General features: G+C 45.7%; 1 protein-coding gene across 1 annotated transcript in view; it reads right to left on the bottom strand.

Annotated features, from left to right (window-relative positions):
- The window catches only part of MMP24 (matrix metallopeptidase 24), a gene marked incomplete at its 5' end in the record, with an annotated part of 44,878 nt that overhangs the window by 26,197 nt on the left and 3,124 nt on the right, over positions 1-15,557 (bottom strand). The window contains 2 exons of the mRNA XM_084271357.1: positions 6,524-6,828; positions 8,957-9,073. Of these exons, the coding sequence (XP_084127483.1) occupies positions 6,524-6,828; positions 8,957-9,073 (422 nt within the window). The remainder of the gene's footprint in view (positions 1-6,523; positions 6,829-8,956; positions 9,074-15,557) is intronic.

Here is a 15,557-nt window from a genome sequence, read left to right on the forward strand (position 1 = left end):
TAAGAAAAGAAACAGAGAAACAGCCTGAGAGACAAACCTTTCATACCTGCCTTCCCCTAATCACATGCAGGGGTGATGCAGAGTTTCAGACAGAAATTAATCATCCTGTTAACCCAGCTCCATTTATTGTGGCCATGGCTTTCTGTTGATAAGGAATGAACAATGAGATTTCTCCTTTCTTGAGGCCTCTTCTCCTCAGTTACTCCTACACATTGCTTTTCCTCTAACAGAACTATTGGACTTTTTTTTTTCCTTCGATGGGATAAAATAATAAACATGAGATGAAAAATGAGAAGGGCACCCTTCTGGCTGGAAATCTGAAAGCTTGGCTTCTTTCTGCTTCCAGCTACGGCTTCTGAACTTGTCTCAAATGAGGGGGAAGGGGAAATGGCAGGAGTCATGAATTCATTTTAAAACCCACTACAACAAAAATCTGCTTCCTTTCATACTCTGTATAACTCATTCCTGATATTTTCAGTAACTTGTTTTCATTGTAGATCTATCAATTCTCATATGGCTTAATTAATTACGTGGCTTCCCAGAGGTATTGAGATGGGAAAACGGATGAAATTCAGGGGAAGTTTAGGCTGGATATTAGGAACAATTTCTTACTGAAAGGGCTGCCCAGGGAGGTGGTTGAGTCACCACCCCTGAAGGGGTTTAAAAGAAGAGCAGATGATGTACTTGGTGTCATGGTCTAGTGTTGGACCTAGTAGGGCTGGGTAGATGGTTGGACTTGATCTTGAAGGTCTTTTCCAACCATTCTATGATTCTATGATAAAGGCATGGATCAGGGATCTAAATAGGACTGAGTCCAAGTACAGGCACTGCTGCAGTAGAAAGTCTGTAGGTATCTGATCAATTTTAAGAACTTTGTACTCATAGCAGGAATAAATGGAGTGCCAAGACATTCAGGTCCAAGCTCAAATCAATTTGGCTCAGCTGATTTCTTAACAAGAACAGCCCAAGCTATGGTAGAAGAGTGGCACTCTCACAGCCTGGTTAAATGCCTATGTTTGTGCTACCAAATCCCACTGTAAATGTAAAGATGAGAGAGGGGATCCCATATTTTGGAATGGGGATACAAATGTAAAGAGAATCAAGAAAGTTTGTGATATACTACTACTGGGGTAGAAAACAGTACATCTCCAGAGAAGACACCACTATGAACAGGCTGACCAGCAGATTTAATGTCAGCTCAAAGCTATGTGTGCTCCCCATCAACAGGTCTAACAGTCTTCCATGCTCACTGGCTGTCAGTAAGACTCTCCTCCAAAATTAGCTACCCTAATCAAAACTCTATCCTTGAGATCCTCACTGAACATTCACAATAGTTAGCTTTCAGGTTGTCCTGAAAAACCTGCTCAGGTTCCTGAACATATGCTACGTCCAGATGGTGGCTTCAGGAGTGCTTGCTCTGTCATCCAGGCACCAGACATCTGCCCACTGAAACAGTGCTAGTTCTAGTGGAATCACAGAGAAAAACATGTCCAGTTCCTCTCCTCTGTGGCTAACAGAAGCCTTCCCAGAAAGTAGTTCAGGCTCCTTCCCTCCAGTACTTCTGCAGAAGCTCCTGTAATGATTTGGAACTTAAAGTGACCCATGAGGTCTCATCTCTCATACTGGCTCTGGCAGTGTCTGCTAAATGCTGGCACTCTTTTTGGTTGGCTTTTTTTCAGAAGCTCTGAACAAGAAGCTTTCCAAAGAAGTTTCTGGTAGAACCCCCAGGATCTGTGGGGACATGTTTGCTGTAATGATTACAATATTTGTTTATCTGCTGTTAGGAAAGTTCAGCATTTCTTGCCAAAATCTGAAGAGCAGTAACACAGTGGTGATCTACGTTTACAAAGAGGTCTTGATAGAGGTGTGAAGCTGCACAGCATGGAGAGTACCTGGAAGAGAGGATACTGGGAGACAAATCCTGAACTGCAAAATGATCAAACTTGGCATGAAGTTAAGTTACACTGGAGTTGCTACGGGAGTAACTTGTCAGCTGGGGTTGCTTGCTGAAGAAGTCGAAGTGCCTTTGGGCACACCCCACACTGCAATGCCACAGGAGCAGCAAACGAGAGGGAGGGTCTCAGAGCTCACCTCTGGGCATGCCAAAAGAAACAGGAGAAATCTGGCAATCCCTGGGAGGCCTCAGATACCTCAGTACCTTGCTCTAGCATTAAAGAGGTTCTCTAAACATCTTCCCTAAACCAAGCCTGCTCCACTACTGCTTCAGTGCACTTCCTGACCAGCATGGTGCCTGGTACACAGAAGCTTTGGAATGAAATCTGGATTGCATGGGAAGGCTGACAGCAGGTACCATGGCTGGGATAGCCCCAGCAACAGCAGTTCTGATTACCCACCCTCAATCGACAGCAGTGCTTGCTAGAGCCACGGGTGGGCACTGCCAGAGTGGGTGCAGTTAGCACTACTAAGACACAGGCACTGCTATTCACAGTGATGCTGACAGAGCAAGTACTGTCGTTACCAGCAGGGAAATACAGCTGTCAGCTACAGACACCTGCACCTGTACAGCTCTACCTGCAGCAGGCTGGCAGACACCACGTGTGATGGCAACATTAAGACTCTGAAGAAGATTTGTCTGGGATTATAACTCTTCCTGTAATTAACTGGCATTAAACAAATGTTTGAGTTGTCAGAAAGGTGTAGCAAGTGTATTTAAACTGACAGAAGTTAACTTTCAGCTATTCAGGATTTCTTTTCAACCTCTTACAGGATATGCATAGATATATAATTACTATTTTCACACAAAGGCTAGGAAATACTTAATTTGGCCAGTTGACATGGATTTCATGCAGCACCTCCATGCTTGAGCCAAGTTAGGTAAGACACTGAGGCAGCTGAAGGAGAGAGGTCCCACCACACCCAAGTCTATATACCCCTCTCACAGACATGGGCTTTGGTGTTTACAGTGAGCAACGTATGATAGTGTCTGTCTTGATGCTGATTCTAGCTGCTCCCACTGATATTCTCATCTGAAAACTTAAATGAAATCTGTGTGCTACAGTCCCAGTTAACAAGGGCTACAGGACTTCAACTTCCTATACAGTTTTGCACATCCTCATCATAATAACATCTAAATTAATCTTCCACAGCTTATGGGAATGCCAGGGAAGGCAGTACAATTAAGATGATAAGCCAGGGATCATGTATTGTAAGTGCAGTATTACTCAGCTAAAGGAATGGGATGCAGAAGTGGAACTGTAACATCCAGGGAAAAGGACCCTTTGTATTCACTCTGAAAGTCTACCTGGGATCTTTCTTCACCGCACAGGACACTAGAAACATTGGTGCACGTGCCCCTATTACCAGTCTCAGAAAGACAACCAGCAGCATCATAGCTATTATGATTAAGCTAATCATTCTAAGGGATATGGTAATGATCATGCTGTCCACAGGGGGCAAAATCAGTTTAATAATGATAATGCAAGATGATAACGAGTATAAACATCCCACCTAACTCCCCACTAGCTGGAGTGGTAAAATTGCTAATGAACCCTGGTGGATCCCCACAAGGTATCTTTACAGGATAGAAACTTTCATCAGCAGGATGTATCATGGTCTCCAGGTACAAATCAGAGTTTTCATAGGAAGATCTGTTCAAATCAAGAGTGATTTTTTTCTGACTGGATGAGACTTCAAGTGGAATGTTTCACTTTTATCCACAGAATTCACACTGCCAGTGAAGACTCCAAAAGACTTCTTCTGTAGCATGACAGTTGCACCCAAACATGGACTTACTGAAACTCTTCAGGTGCCACAACACAACCAGAGAATCCAACAAAAGCAAAGCTTCATATTGGTTTGTAACAAAGCTATGCAAACTGAATAGATCAGCCAAATACTCTGAGGACCTACAGTGCCAGCTTCAGCATCCTGCTGTTGACCAGAGATTTGCTTTTACAATTGCTGCAAGGCTGAGAGAGCTTTGAGACAGATTGTTCCAATTCTTTCATGAATGCAAAGTTATGATGATGTTTTTCAGGTTACTTCACTGCTATTTTAAGAGTTCTGTTACCATTGAATGGATGCTGACTGGCCAGAACAGTTCCTTTCTGTGCATCTAAATAAATGGGAACTCTGCTACTGATCTACTGGTTTATTCTTTCACTGAGAGACTTCATCAGTTCCAGACTGAAAAACCCTATTGCCCCCAAATACATATCATAAGGACAAGCAAGACCATGTTTGAAGAAATACTTCTGTTAAAGAGAAAATACTGTCCTCAGGAACACCTTACTTCACAAGAAAACAGGCAGCAAGCTGAACACAGTGCAGGAAACGTCTGACCAAGATGACCTGCTGACTGCATTTCATGTAGAACACATCATAGGTGAGAGCCTGCAGATAGTAGCTCCAATTACAACAGTGACAGAGAAAGAAAAACCCTCCTAAGAGTCTGGATCATCCATCCAGTGAGGAGACAGGGCACTTTCACATCCGCATACCAAGGCTGAGAACACAGGCAAAGCCTAACTCCTCACATTCACCACTCATACCTGTAATGCTCTGACTACAGGCATATCCCTGTCACCCTCAACACATGAGATTCCCTTTTTATGATCAGCATTTGCCAAGGTGGAGGGAACAAATATAACCCCACCACTCTCAACATCTTAGCTGGTGACTTAAGAGAGACTGTGCTGCACAGTCTATTTGAAAAATACACAAATGACATTTATCCCATAGAATGGAAATCCCAACTCTATCAGTTTGCACAGCCTGCCCTCAAACACCAGCTGCACACACTTCCAGAACACTACTCACAACAGGCACTCAGCACACCAGAGAAACACATCACACTTCTGAAAGAGCCACGTGGATACTGCATAACTTTTATTAAAACAAAAAACACCCCAAACAACTCTCTACTCATTATGTGCATCACTTTCAAACACCATCCTAATATATATATATATAAAAATCCTCCAAAGAGTGGTAATCTGTTAGAACATCCTACCAGTGGGAAATTTTCCCCAGAGCCAGCCAGCCCTGCCAGTCTTTAAGCTGCCTCACAGCCTTGCTAAGCTTGTCAGGAGGAATCTTACACATGGGGTTACCTGGGAAGTGATACCCAGCACACAAGCCACCCTCACACCCCACAGCTGAGATCAAGTAACTACTACTAGACTAAACTCACACGGACCACTGACAAAGCACAAACACACCTAACTGCTGCTCAAGTGGCTCTCAGGAGGTCACCACCCACTCTGACTGTCAATCCTGATCCTCAAGGGAAACCTGTAAACTACCCCCCACAAACCTGGGAATAAAAATTCCTAACTTTTCAAGACAGCAAGACTGTGCTTCCCTGCCACACCATAACCTCCCACACTCTCCACACTACCTATCCCCCCTCCACATCCCACAGGCTGTAACCTCTCTCTTTCTCTGCCTACACCTAACCCAGGAATTCAAACATGCCAGGAAACATTACTTCTCTTTCCCTGAGAAGCCAAGTATCATACAACTGCTTTCCTGCAAGCTAGCTTTCCCACACTGAACTTGCCAGCTCCATTTCTTTTCAAAGAGGGTCTGATAGGTGCAGACTCCAAACTCTGAGGGTTTTTCTCAGTCTGCACTCCTTCTGAGAGAAGCTGTCACTTTTAGGTCAGGCCAGAAGGTGGCTTGCATGACTCCAAGTTTTTTTTCTTTTTCCAACTACACTGTCTGGTCTAATGGAAGACATTCCCTCTGCACATGTCCTTAGGCATCCAGCCACAACAAAACAAATCAAGCCATGTTTACATTCCAAATAAACTCTAATCCTTATGTTTCAAAGTGTGATTTTGAATCCCTAGAGGGATTGTTGTCCTTCCCAAATCACTAAGGATGTGGAAACTGGAGTGATAATTTGAGGCCACTGTAAAATCCTGGTTTTCTAACCCAAACCTTTTAAAAGTCATTAGTATCCTAAATCAATGGTTTGAAAATAGATCAGAAAGCACTCGTCATCAAAAAGTAAGATAAAGCTAGAAAGACACAGATACTCTCCATTGCTTAATATCACAAACACAGTTGGTCCTAATCAGTAATCCTCAACAAATCAGCCAGACCCAACCTCTGCTGGGAAGGTTATAACCATACTCAAAGTGTGGGAAAACAAATATGGATCAAAACCATCTATCATTCAAATGTCTTTATTCAGCATTACAGCTAACTTTAACTACCCCTGCTAAGTAGTAGCAGAGATGTGGAGCTTACTTTTCTACACTCTCCTGTTCATCTTTTCGCTCCCAAAGGTTTCTGTAGCAACAACGGTCCAAAACTTGAGATGCAAAAAGCCAGATGACACAATTCTTTTCACTCTTCAACATCCACAGGTGGCATGCAGAGTCACAAACTCAATAATTAAATTATTTACCCATTTAAGATAGAATACATGTTTGAGAAACATTTGAACCACTGCATGGGAGACAAAAGCTCCACTAACCAAGTGCTTTCTACTTAAAAGCCCATCAGTGTGTTCTCATTCAACACCTTGTTTTGAAGACAAGACCTGCTCTCTTACCATCATGATTAGAATTTCCCAGGGTCCACGGCTCATCTGAATCAAAGTGAGTATCTCCTCCTATTCCTGGTCCAGGAAAGTACGCGTGAGCTAGGAATCCACCTTCTCCATCAAACGGAGAACTGTCTCCATGGAAACCAGAAGCAAAAAATATCATAATATCTGCCTCCTTTCTATCATTTTTAATTTCATGGTAAGGAACCTCTTCAAAGGTGAGCGGTGTCACTCGCTGCCAAACATCAAATGCCTGACGAATGGCTCTCCTCGTATCAGTCTCTCCAACCTTGGGGGTATAGTTGTGCACACTGTGTGGATGAGAAAGAAGCGTTGCTTAAATTTGCAGAAGACATTTGAGACTTATTATAACCCCAATACACAATCACCATTTCCAAAGGGTCATCACTTTTTGCAGACACTACCTTGTTCACACAAACGACAGCCTTGACCTGAAGCCTGTATTTATTAACAAGAATCTTCCCAGTACCTGGGTTGATCTGGCATTGCCTCCTAAAAACCTGACCACCTTTACTTACCTGTCTCCACCAGGATTGTAAGTTAGCTAAAAATGTGAATTACTTAAGATTTTGTCTGAAATTATTGTGCTAAACCTTTCAGTAAACTACACAACCTGACACAAGCAGCTTAAGTCTCGGGACTACTACAAGTATTTAAGAGCTCATAGGGGCTGCCAGTTTTGTGCAACCCAGTCATGGCAACTGATGATACAGAGTTTATTTGGGGGTGGGGGTGGTGGGTGGGGTATGTGTGTGCATATGTATGTGTTGACAACAACAAACCAACATTTAATTGCACATAAGTTTCCCAGTTATAAACTTTTAAACTAAAGTGCTGTTTCTAGTGTGGGTTTTGAGTGTGCATATAATAGACTCAAGACCTATTAAACTTGGGTTGGGAAATATGAAGAATCTGTGTCATAGGAACAATTTTCTGTCTCCAATGAAACTGGGTCAGTTTAATATAATGATTGTCAGATGAAAGACACTAACACACTGTGGTAAAAAGATAACCTGCTGCTTGAATGGCACACTACAACTGTTAGTTCAACAGCTACTAGTTTGACAATGGCAGAAGTGAAGCCATCCCTTCAGGGCAGTCCCTGTGGCTGTGCATATGCTTCAGAGATAGTTTATTCATACAATTATGGACCAGTTTTCCCTAAGGCCCATAAAAGGTCAGAAGCAGAATCTGACTCTCACAGGTAAAGGTGTCCCTTTACAATCTGAGTTCAAGGAATGATTATCAGTGGATGCTTTGAAGTAGTCCCTCCTCCCAGCCTCTGCAGTCCCTCACTATTACTTGAAGAATCATCCTCTTCCTTTCTCAGTGCCCTAATCCTATTCTTCTTCCTTTCACACCATCATCTCTCTTCCTTTACATTTTGGTTCCTTCTCCATGCTGGTCACTCATATTTATACCTCTTCACCACAGCCCTTTGTTCTGCCTTAGCCTTGCTCACCCATACCTTCTCCTGAGTGTCTACATTCCTAGTTTTCACTCCTCTGCAATCTCCCCCTCCAAAAATACTTCCAACTAGAGGGGTGGTTAATTTTATTTCAAAGTGACATTGGCACCATTCAGCAATTGCCTTTCAAAAGCCAAGTGCCTAAAGGACTCAAGACCCCTCAGGGAAAAGCTGGAGAGGGGCATGGAGGGACAGACAGACCAAGGGGAATGGCCTTCAGCTGCAGGAGGGCAGCTGGAGAGGAGCTGGAAGGCAGAAATCCTTCCTGGGGAGGGGGGAGGCCCTGGCCCAGGGTGCCCAGAGAAGCTGGGGCTGCTCCTGGATCCCTGACAGGGTTCAAGGCCAGGCTGGATGGGGCTTTGGGCACCCTGGGTTGGTGGAGGGTGTCCCTGCCCATGGCTGGGACAACTGGAGAGGCTCTGATGTCACTCCCAAGCCAAGCCAGACTGGGGTTCTGTGATTTGTTTGACACTCACTTTAGCACATTGACTCAGCAGACCAAAGCAAGAGTTCTATATGAGAAAAATAAAATCTCTGCAAAAATAAATACTCAGTAAAATGTCACAGATCAGCAGAGGGAGAAAGCATCATGTCTTTAGACAATGATGTTCCTTAAAGGTTTGTTAAAGATGACACATGATCTAAGGGCTAGAGCCTTCAATTTCTAAGGGAACAGAACAGGGCTTTTCCTGCCAGAAGTACACATCTGATGATGGATGGGATTCAGGAGTCTTTACAGACCAGTTATTTTCTAACTGAGCATAACCTACGTTTACCCCAGTGCTCTGAAAGTATTCCCCTCCACTGTGTTCCAAGAACGAAATCCCCAACTAGGTATTCAATTTAGTAAAAACCAATCCAGTTAGTAAAAGTAATTACAAAATTTTACTGCTAAACCAGTATAGGACATTTTTCCCCCCTAACAAAGAGGGGCAGGGAGGGGACTGTACCTGTAGGTTATGTGCTTCTGCCTCCACTTCTGTCCAGTCAGCGCATACCGCTTTTTCCTCCGACTGCGGCGTAGGTGGGGATGGTCTGGAACTCCACATCGAGGCTTCTTCATCCACCTATAAGGGAAAGTAAAAGGAAGCTAACAAAGAGCTTGGAAAAGAGATTCAAAAGAACTCAGGGGATTACTGGAAGACCTCAATGTGACCACCAAGGAGGGCTCAGTCTTCCCTCTCCTGGGTCTACCCTCTTTGCACAGAGCTGCACACCCCACCTCTGCTGGCAATCCACACACGTCAGGACATGAAAAAGCTCATTTTTCTCTTGGAAACACAGATCCCAGATCATGCAGCCCTTATGCCTGACAAGAACTTAATGATGATAATGCCACAAAGGCAGCCCAGATCAAAATTCCATGTGTGCTCACACTGGGATCAAGCTATCCTATCACCCACTCCATCCACTCTCCATCTGTTAAAGTGCTCCTGTGCCAGTAAAAAAAAACTCTCCAATTTGTAACTCATGTGTGAGAGTTTGAACAAGCACAAACATGACTCTCCCAGATAACAACTAAGGCTCTCACCTACAATGACCAGAACAGATCACTTCAACCTGTGCATGACAGTCACCCAATTCTGTTAGGTGCTTCTCCCCATAATCCTTGACTCTTGCTGTCACTCATGATGCAGGAAACTCTGGCCTCTAAGGTCAGAAGAGCAAAGGATGCTGTTCCATGCACAGGGATCCATGCCCTATCATCAGATACGTCAGGTCTTCTCCCCTACCCCTGATCTTTTGCTTATTTCTTGCACCAGCTTGACCAGGGTGGTCAGTCACTGGCACAGGTTGCCCAGAGAAGTGGTAGTCTCCAGCCTTGGAGGTATTCAAAACCCAAGGTCCTGGGCAACCTGCTCTAGGTGTCCCTGTTTGAACCAGGGGTTCCTGTAGAAGATCAAGAGGTCCCCAAACCTAAGTGATTCTCTAACATGGAGAAACAGACCATTCCCCAGAATACTATCCAGCTTTCTGGCGTGGGTATGCTCCAGACAAGTCAGAAGTGGCTTATGGAGGACTGAATCCGCCCATCATTGCATGCAGCAGGAGGGGACAAACAAGGCAAGACAGAAACAGAGGAGAGGTCCTGGTCTCCAAAGGTCCTAACAGAACAACTTTCCGTCCCAGACACGTTTTTTGTGGCTTTGCAGTTCAGCGCAGGACAGGAGACCAGAGCCCAGGAATAACACAAGCAGCCTCTGGCCACAGCCTCACCAGCACACTGGCACTGCCCTCAGCCTCCTGCTTGGACTGCTGAGCACGTCACCATCGTCACTCTTCAGGCATCTGACCCACTGAGTCTGATGGCAAAGGCAAGTGTCCACTGTGACACGTGTCTTCAGAAAACACTGCAGGACACGAGATGCACAAATACGCTGCTGCCAGGTCACATATGAGAAGAGCACTGCAGCCAATCCTGGGCTATTTCTTGCACAGATACCAAATTCTCTCCCTTCTCCTCCTCAGCAGAGCTTCCCCAACATCCCTCACCACCTGGGGGACAACTTTTGGCCTCCAAACCCAGATGCTCCTCCAAGTGCAGCCAGCAAACTGCAAGTAGCCCATATTGCCCACATGCTTGAGCCTAAACATACATCTTATCAAAAGTACAGGCCCCAGACCTTCAGGAGTGTCTTCCCATCACCAGTAGATATTTTACAAGCCTTCTTTCCGTGAAACCTTTTAAATAAAGGCCAGACAAACACTTAGCTCTGTACAACCTCATAAAAACATTCTTCCACAGCACACACACCCGCTCCCAGTTCAGGCAGCCAAGCAGCTGACCTTCCTACATGCAAAAACTCTGGGTGCTTCCAAATTTCAGTGCAGTCATCTGTCAGCACCCCCCCAGCAAGAACACAGAAAATGAGGTTTTTATACATATTGTACTGTACCTGACAAGAACCCAAGCTGTGGATGCAAAGCTAGCACAGATCTTCCCCACATAGATTACCTTCCATTTCTCAGTATGGTATGTCTTTCAGAAGTCAGAGCAGCCTGTGGAAATCAGATCTGTCTTGCCCACACAACTGCTGCCACCTTCAAAGAAAAGCGGTACATCCAAGATTTGCTTTTAGAAAAGCCCCATTAGTTCAACCTCAATATTCTGTGGGTTTTGCTTCTACCACTTTGCTAGAGAGATGTCAGGTTTACTGTAGCTGTATTCTCCTAGATGTTTCCTGAGTATTTAAAATAAAGTTTTCCAGTCATGTGATATGGTGCTGAGTTTTCAGCATAACCTTACATAAACCATAGCATGAATTAGGCTTTCACCTCTTGAGCTTTGAGAGAACTCCAGTACTCTGAGTATCACTATCATCAGGCCCTGCTTAGTCAGAAAATGACCTTTTCTTTTATCTTTACCAGTATCATCTAGAAGACAAAATCACAGAAGGGTTGGAAGGGCCCTCAAAAGACGATCTAGTCCAACCCCCCCACCAGTGCAGGATCACCTAGATTAGGTCACACAGGAACACATGCGGGTGGGTTTTGAATGTCTCCAGACATGGAGACTCCACAATCTCTCTGGGCAGCCTGTCCCAGGGCTCTGTCCTCACCATAGTGAAGAAGTTTTTCCTTGTGGTAACAGCAGTGCTACCAAGCCAATGTGGCTGTGTAGGACAAGTCACCAGGACTGTCCAGGGCAGTGCTAGGAATGCTGACACACGAGCAATACGTTGCCAAGTCCCTCACACCTCAACATCTGCTCCATGTATGAACAGCACCTGTCCTACACTGAGCAGGCTGCAGGAAATCAGCACTCCACAACTTATTCTTGTGCTATCAAAGCCAATCTGAACTGCACAAAGGCCAGGCCAAAACTTAATTCCCTCAAAGACAGAAGCTGCCTGCCCCTGTGCCAGCTCCATCACAGTGTACGGACACAAGGCAGGGTGTGGAGCTCTTCCAGATTCAGGCTGCAATACCATGCTTGGTGACATGGTCTGGTGTTGGACCTAATAGGGCTGGATAGATGGTTGTACTCTATCTTGAAGGTCTTTTCCAACCAAAATCATTCTATGATTTTATGATTCTATGATTCTACCAGCACCCTGGGCTTTAATGACTTCTTGAGTCAGAGCTCCCAAGGCATCAGCATTTGCAGAGCTGCTGATAAGCAGCCTGTTTGTAGCATAATTCTAACTGCACTTTCAATCCTATTACACTTTCAACCCTACTACACTCAGGCCAGTCTGGACCCCGTGTTCTGCCACAGTTTGCTCCAGAGCTCAGCAACACACTCTGGAAAACAGACCCAGTCAAAAAGTGCAACTACCTGGTTAGAGCTACGCAGTACCCAAGCTGCCAGCAGCCTGTGCAATGTCAAGCTGAGAATGTTTACCTGGCCCAGTTCCCTGATTCACCTTCCTTCCCAGGCATATGGGCCCTGGTCTAATCAAGTAGGCCAAAATCACATGGAATCATTAAGGTTGGAAAAGACCTCCAAGATCATCTAGTCCAACCGTCCCCTTACCACCTATATTACTTACTAAACTATGTCCCCAGGTACCTCATCCAACCTTTCCTTGAGTACAAGTCCAGGCATCTCTTCTTTTTTCAACAGGGCCTCTATACAGCACAACACTGTAGCTTGTGCCTGTCTTCAGCTGAGGCTTTTCACAGCCATCCTCTGCTGAGCACTGTGGATAACCCATTCTGTATTCCAGGGACTTTTTACAAAACACATCCCATCAGAAACGAGACAATTATTTGAAGTAGGATTCAGATAATTATGGTTGATTTCTCCCCCCACCCTTTTTTCTTAATGGGGACACCAATACCACCAGATCATCACCATTTGTACTTGTACTGTTTATGGACAGACTACTGCACTCCTCCAGCTGCCTGGCGTGCAGGAAACAGGTACTTTCATCCAGGTACAGCTGCTGCCCCAGTTCAGGTTCCACACTCTCCACAAGATTCTCTCAATAGAACAAGCTCTCACTCCCAATTGCCTGCTGTTGAACTGGTGGGAGTGGTATCTTTAGACAGCTATGTCATGGACCCCAATGTAAGTGGCTTCCACAAGAGGCTCACGACAAAGCCTCTCTCTTGTGTGAGACACACAAGAGACTTCTAACACAGGTAAGCCTATTTCTTGGCTGCCCCAGGGACCATGAGACTGACTGCAACAATCACACCATCCACCACCAGTGTGCCTTCTCTCCCAGCACGCTCCCAGCACCACATCCCTGTCTGAGCAAAACTACAATTTGGCCCTCTAGTTGCAGGCAGACACAGCTTGCTGAGGCACTATATCAATTCCAGGGTACAAGGATGGTGTTTCATATATTCCCCCCACTCCCATCACAAGAAACTACATATCCCCAACCTCCCACCTCTGCTGAACAGGCCCCCGTCCCACCTGCCTTTCAGGTACCTGCAAGCGACACCAAGAGCGATCTTCCTTCCCCTATCCCCCAGGTCCCCAGAGCTGCCTGGCAGCTTTCACACACTTGGGTACCACTCTTGGAGGCAAGAGCAAGGTCAGGATTTGGAGGCACATGGGGAAGGAGATGAAAAACTTTCCATAATAAGCGTAATGCAAAATGCTTTGCCTCACAAAGAAACCATAGAAAACAACAGCTACACTCTGATGGATTCTAAAGGTACTTTAAAAGGACAGACCTTATGACACTGGCAGAGGTGACAAGAGAAATTCATAATTGCCATCTTGAAGTGCCCAACACAGACACAGTAATAACAGCCTAGCAAACGCCTGAGTAACACAGAGCTCTGAGTCAGCTGCTTTGCCTGCTCTGCTGCTCAGCTTCCACAACCAGGTCTGAAGGAACGACAGCCCAGCAAGGCCCAGCCAGACACGCTCCTTTCAACTCAAAATGCCTCTGTTTCTTTTCATGTAATTTCTAGGTATGTATTCCTGCTCCATGCTGCCATACAACACATGGACCTAGCGGCACCACACATGACTGCAGAGTAAACCCATGTCTAGTTGCAGATGAGGTTTGAAGCCTTTGGAGACTCAAGTTTCAGAAGAGGGATCCAGCTAGGTTTTTCACCCATCAGCCCTTGGGTGTTCATAGACTTACAGAATCATTTGGGTTGCAAAAGCCCTTTAAGATCAAGTCCAGCTGCTAACCAAGGCTATCACTAAACCATGTCCCTAAGCACCACATGTACATGTCTTCCAAATTCCCCCCGGGATGGTGCCTCCACCACTTCCCTGGGCAGCCTGGTCCAATGCTTCACAAGCCTCTTAGGGAAGAGATTGTTCCCAATACCCAATGCAGACATCCCTGGCACAACCTGAGGCCGTTCCCTCTCATCCTACAACTTCCTACTTAAGAGAAGAGACTGATCCCCATCTCACTACACCCTCCTTTCCAGGGAGTTTCAGAGAGTGATCAGGTCTCCCCTCAGCCTCCTCTTCCCCACACTAAACCCCCCCTCCCCACCCATTTCCCTCAGCCACTCCCCATCAGACTTGTCCTCCAGACCCTTCTCCACTCCGTTGCCCTTCTCTGGACACTCCAGCACCTCAGTGTCCTTCTTGGAGTGAGGGGCCCAAACCTGAACCCAGCACTTGAGCTGCAGCCTCACCAGTGCCCAGAACAGGGGATGGTCACTGCCCTGGTCCTGCTGGCCACACCACTGCTGACACAGGCCAGGATGCTGTTGGCCTTCTTGGCCACCTGGGCACACTGCTGGCTCATGTTCAGCCAACTGTCTACCAGCACCCTCAGAGTCTTTTCCACCAGGCAGTTCTCCAGCCACTCTGCCCCTGGCCTGTTGCCTTGGGTTGCTGTGACCCAAGTGCAGGACCCAGCACTGAGCCTGTTAAACCTCAGACAGCTAGCCTCAGTCCATCTACCCAGATCATCCAAATTCCTCTGCAGAGCCTTCCTACCCTCGAACAGATCAACACTCCCACATAACTTGGTGCTATCTGCAAACTTACTGAGGGAGCACTTGACCCCCTCATCCAGATCAATGATGAAGATATTAAAGAGAACTGACCCCAGTGCAGAGCCCTGGGTAACACCACTTGTGACCAGCCACCAACAGGCCTTAACTCTATTCACTACAATTCTTTGCACCCAGATGGGTTTTACCCAGCAAAGCATATGCTGTTCAAGCCATGACTGACCTGGTTCTCCAGAAGAATGATTTGGGAAATGGTGTCAAAGGCTTTACTAAAGGAAGGACTTCTCCTGTGAGCTAAAGAAGGGAATGTTACATTCACTGGAGAGGCACTCCCAGTCCAGGATGACCCTTTTCTGCCTAATTCAGTCATTTCTTCTGTTTCTCCTTCTTCTTGTAGTCTGGAAGGCATGCAACCAACCCCCTTTGCTCTTCAAACTCTGGTTATTTTGTGCCCTCTTCTTTTACACCAGTGTCCCTCTTACCAGCAGGGTGCTGTAACAGGAAAGAAGAACTAGGCAGAGCACACTCTAAAAGGATCTGCTAACGCACTAAGGAAAGGTACAGGGAAAGCTCTAAAGCAGGGACTAAGCAAGCTTGGTTACTTGTACTTTTTGGTTGGATGTTTTTTTATGGTGGTGAGGTTTCTTTCCTGTTGACCATGAG

This window comes from Gallinula chloropus, assembly GCF_964237585.1.
Source record: "Gallinula chloropus genome assembly, chromosome: 16".
NCBI lineage: Eukaryota > Metazoa > Chordata > Aves > Gruiformes > Rallidae > Gallinula > Gallinula chloropus.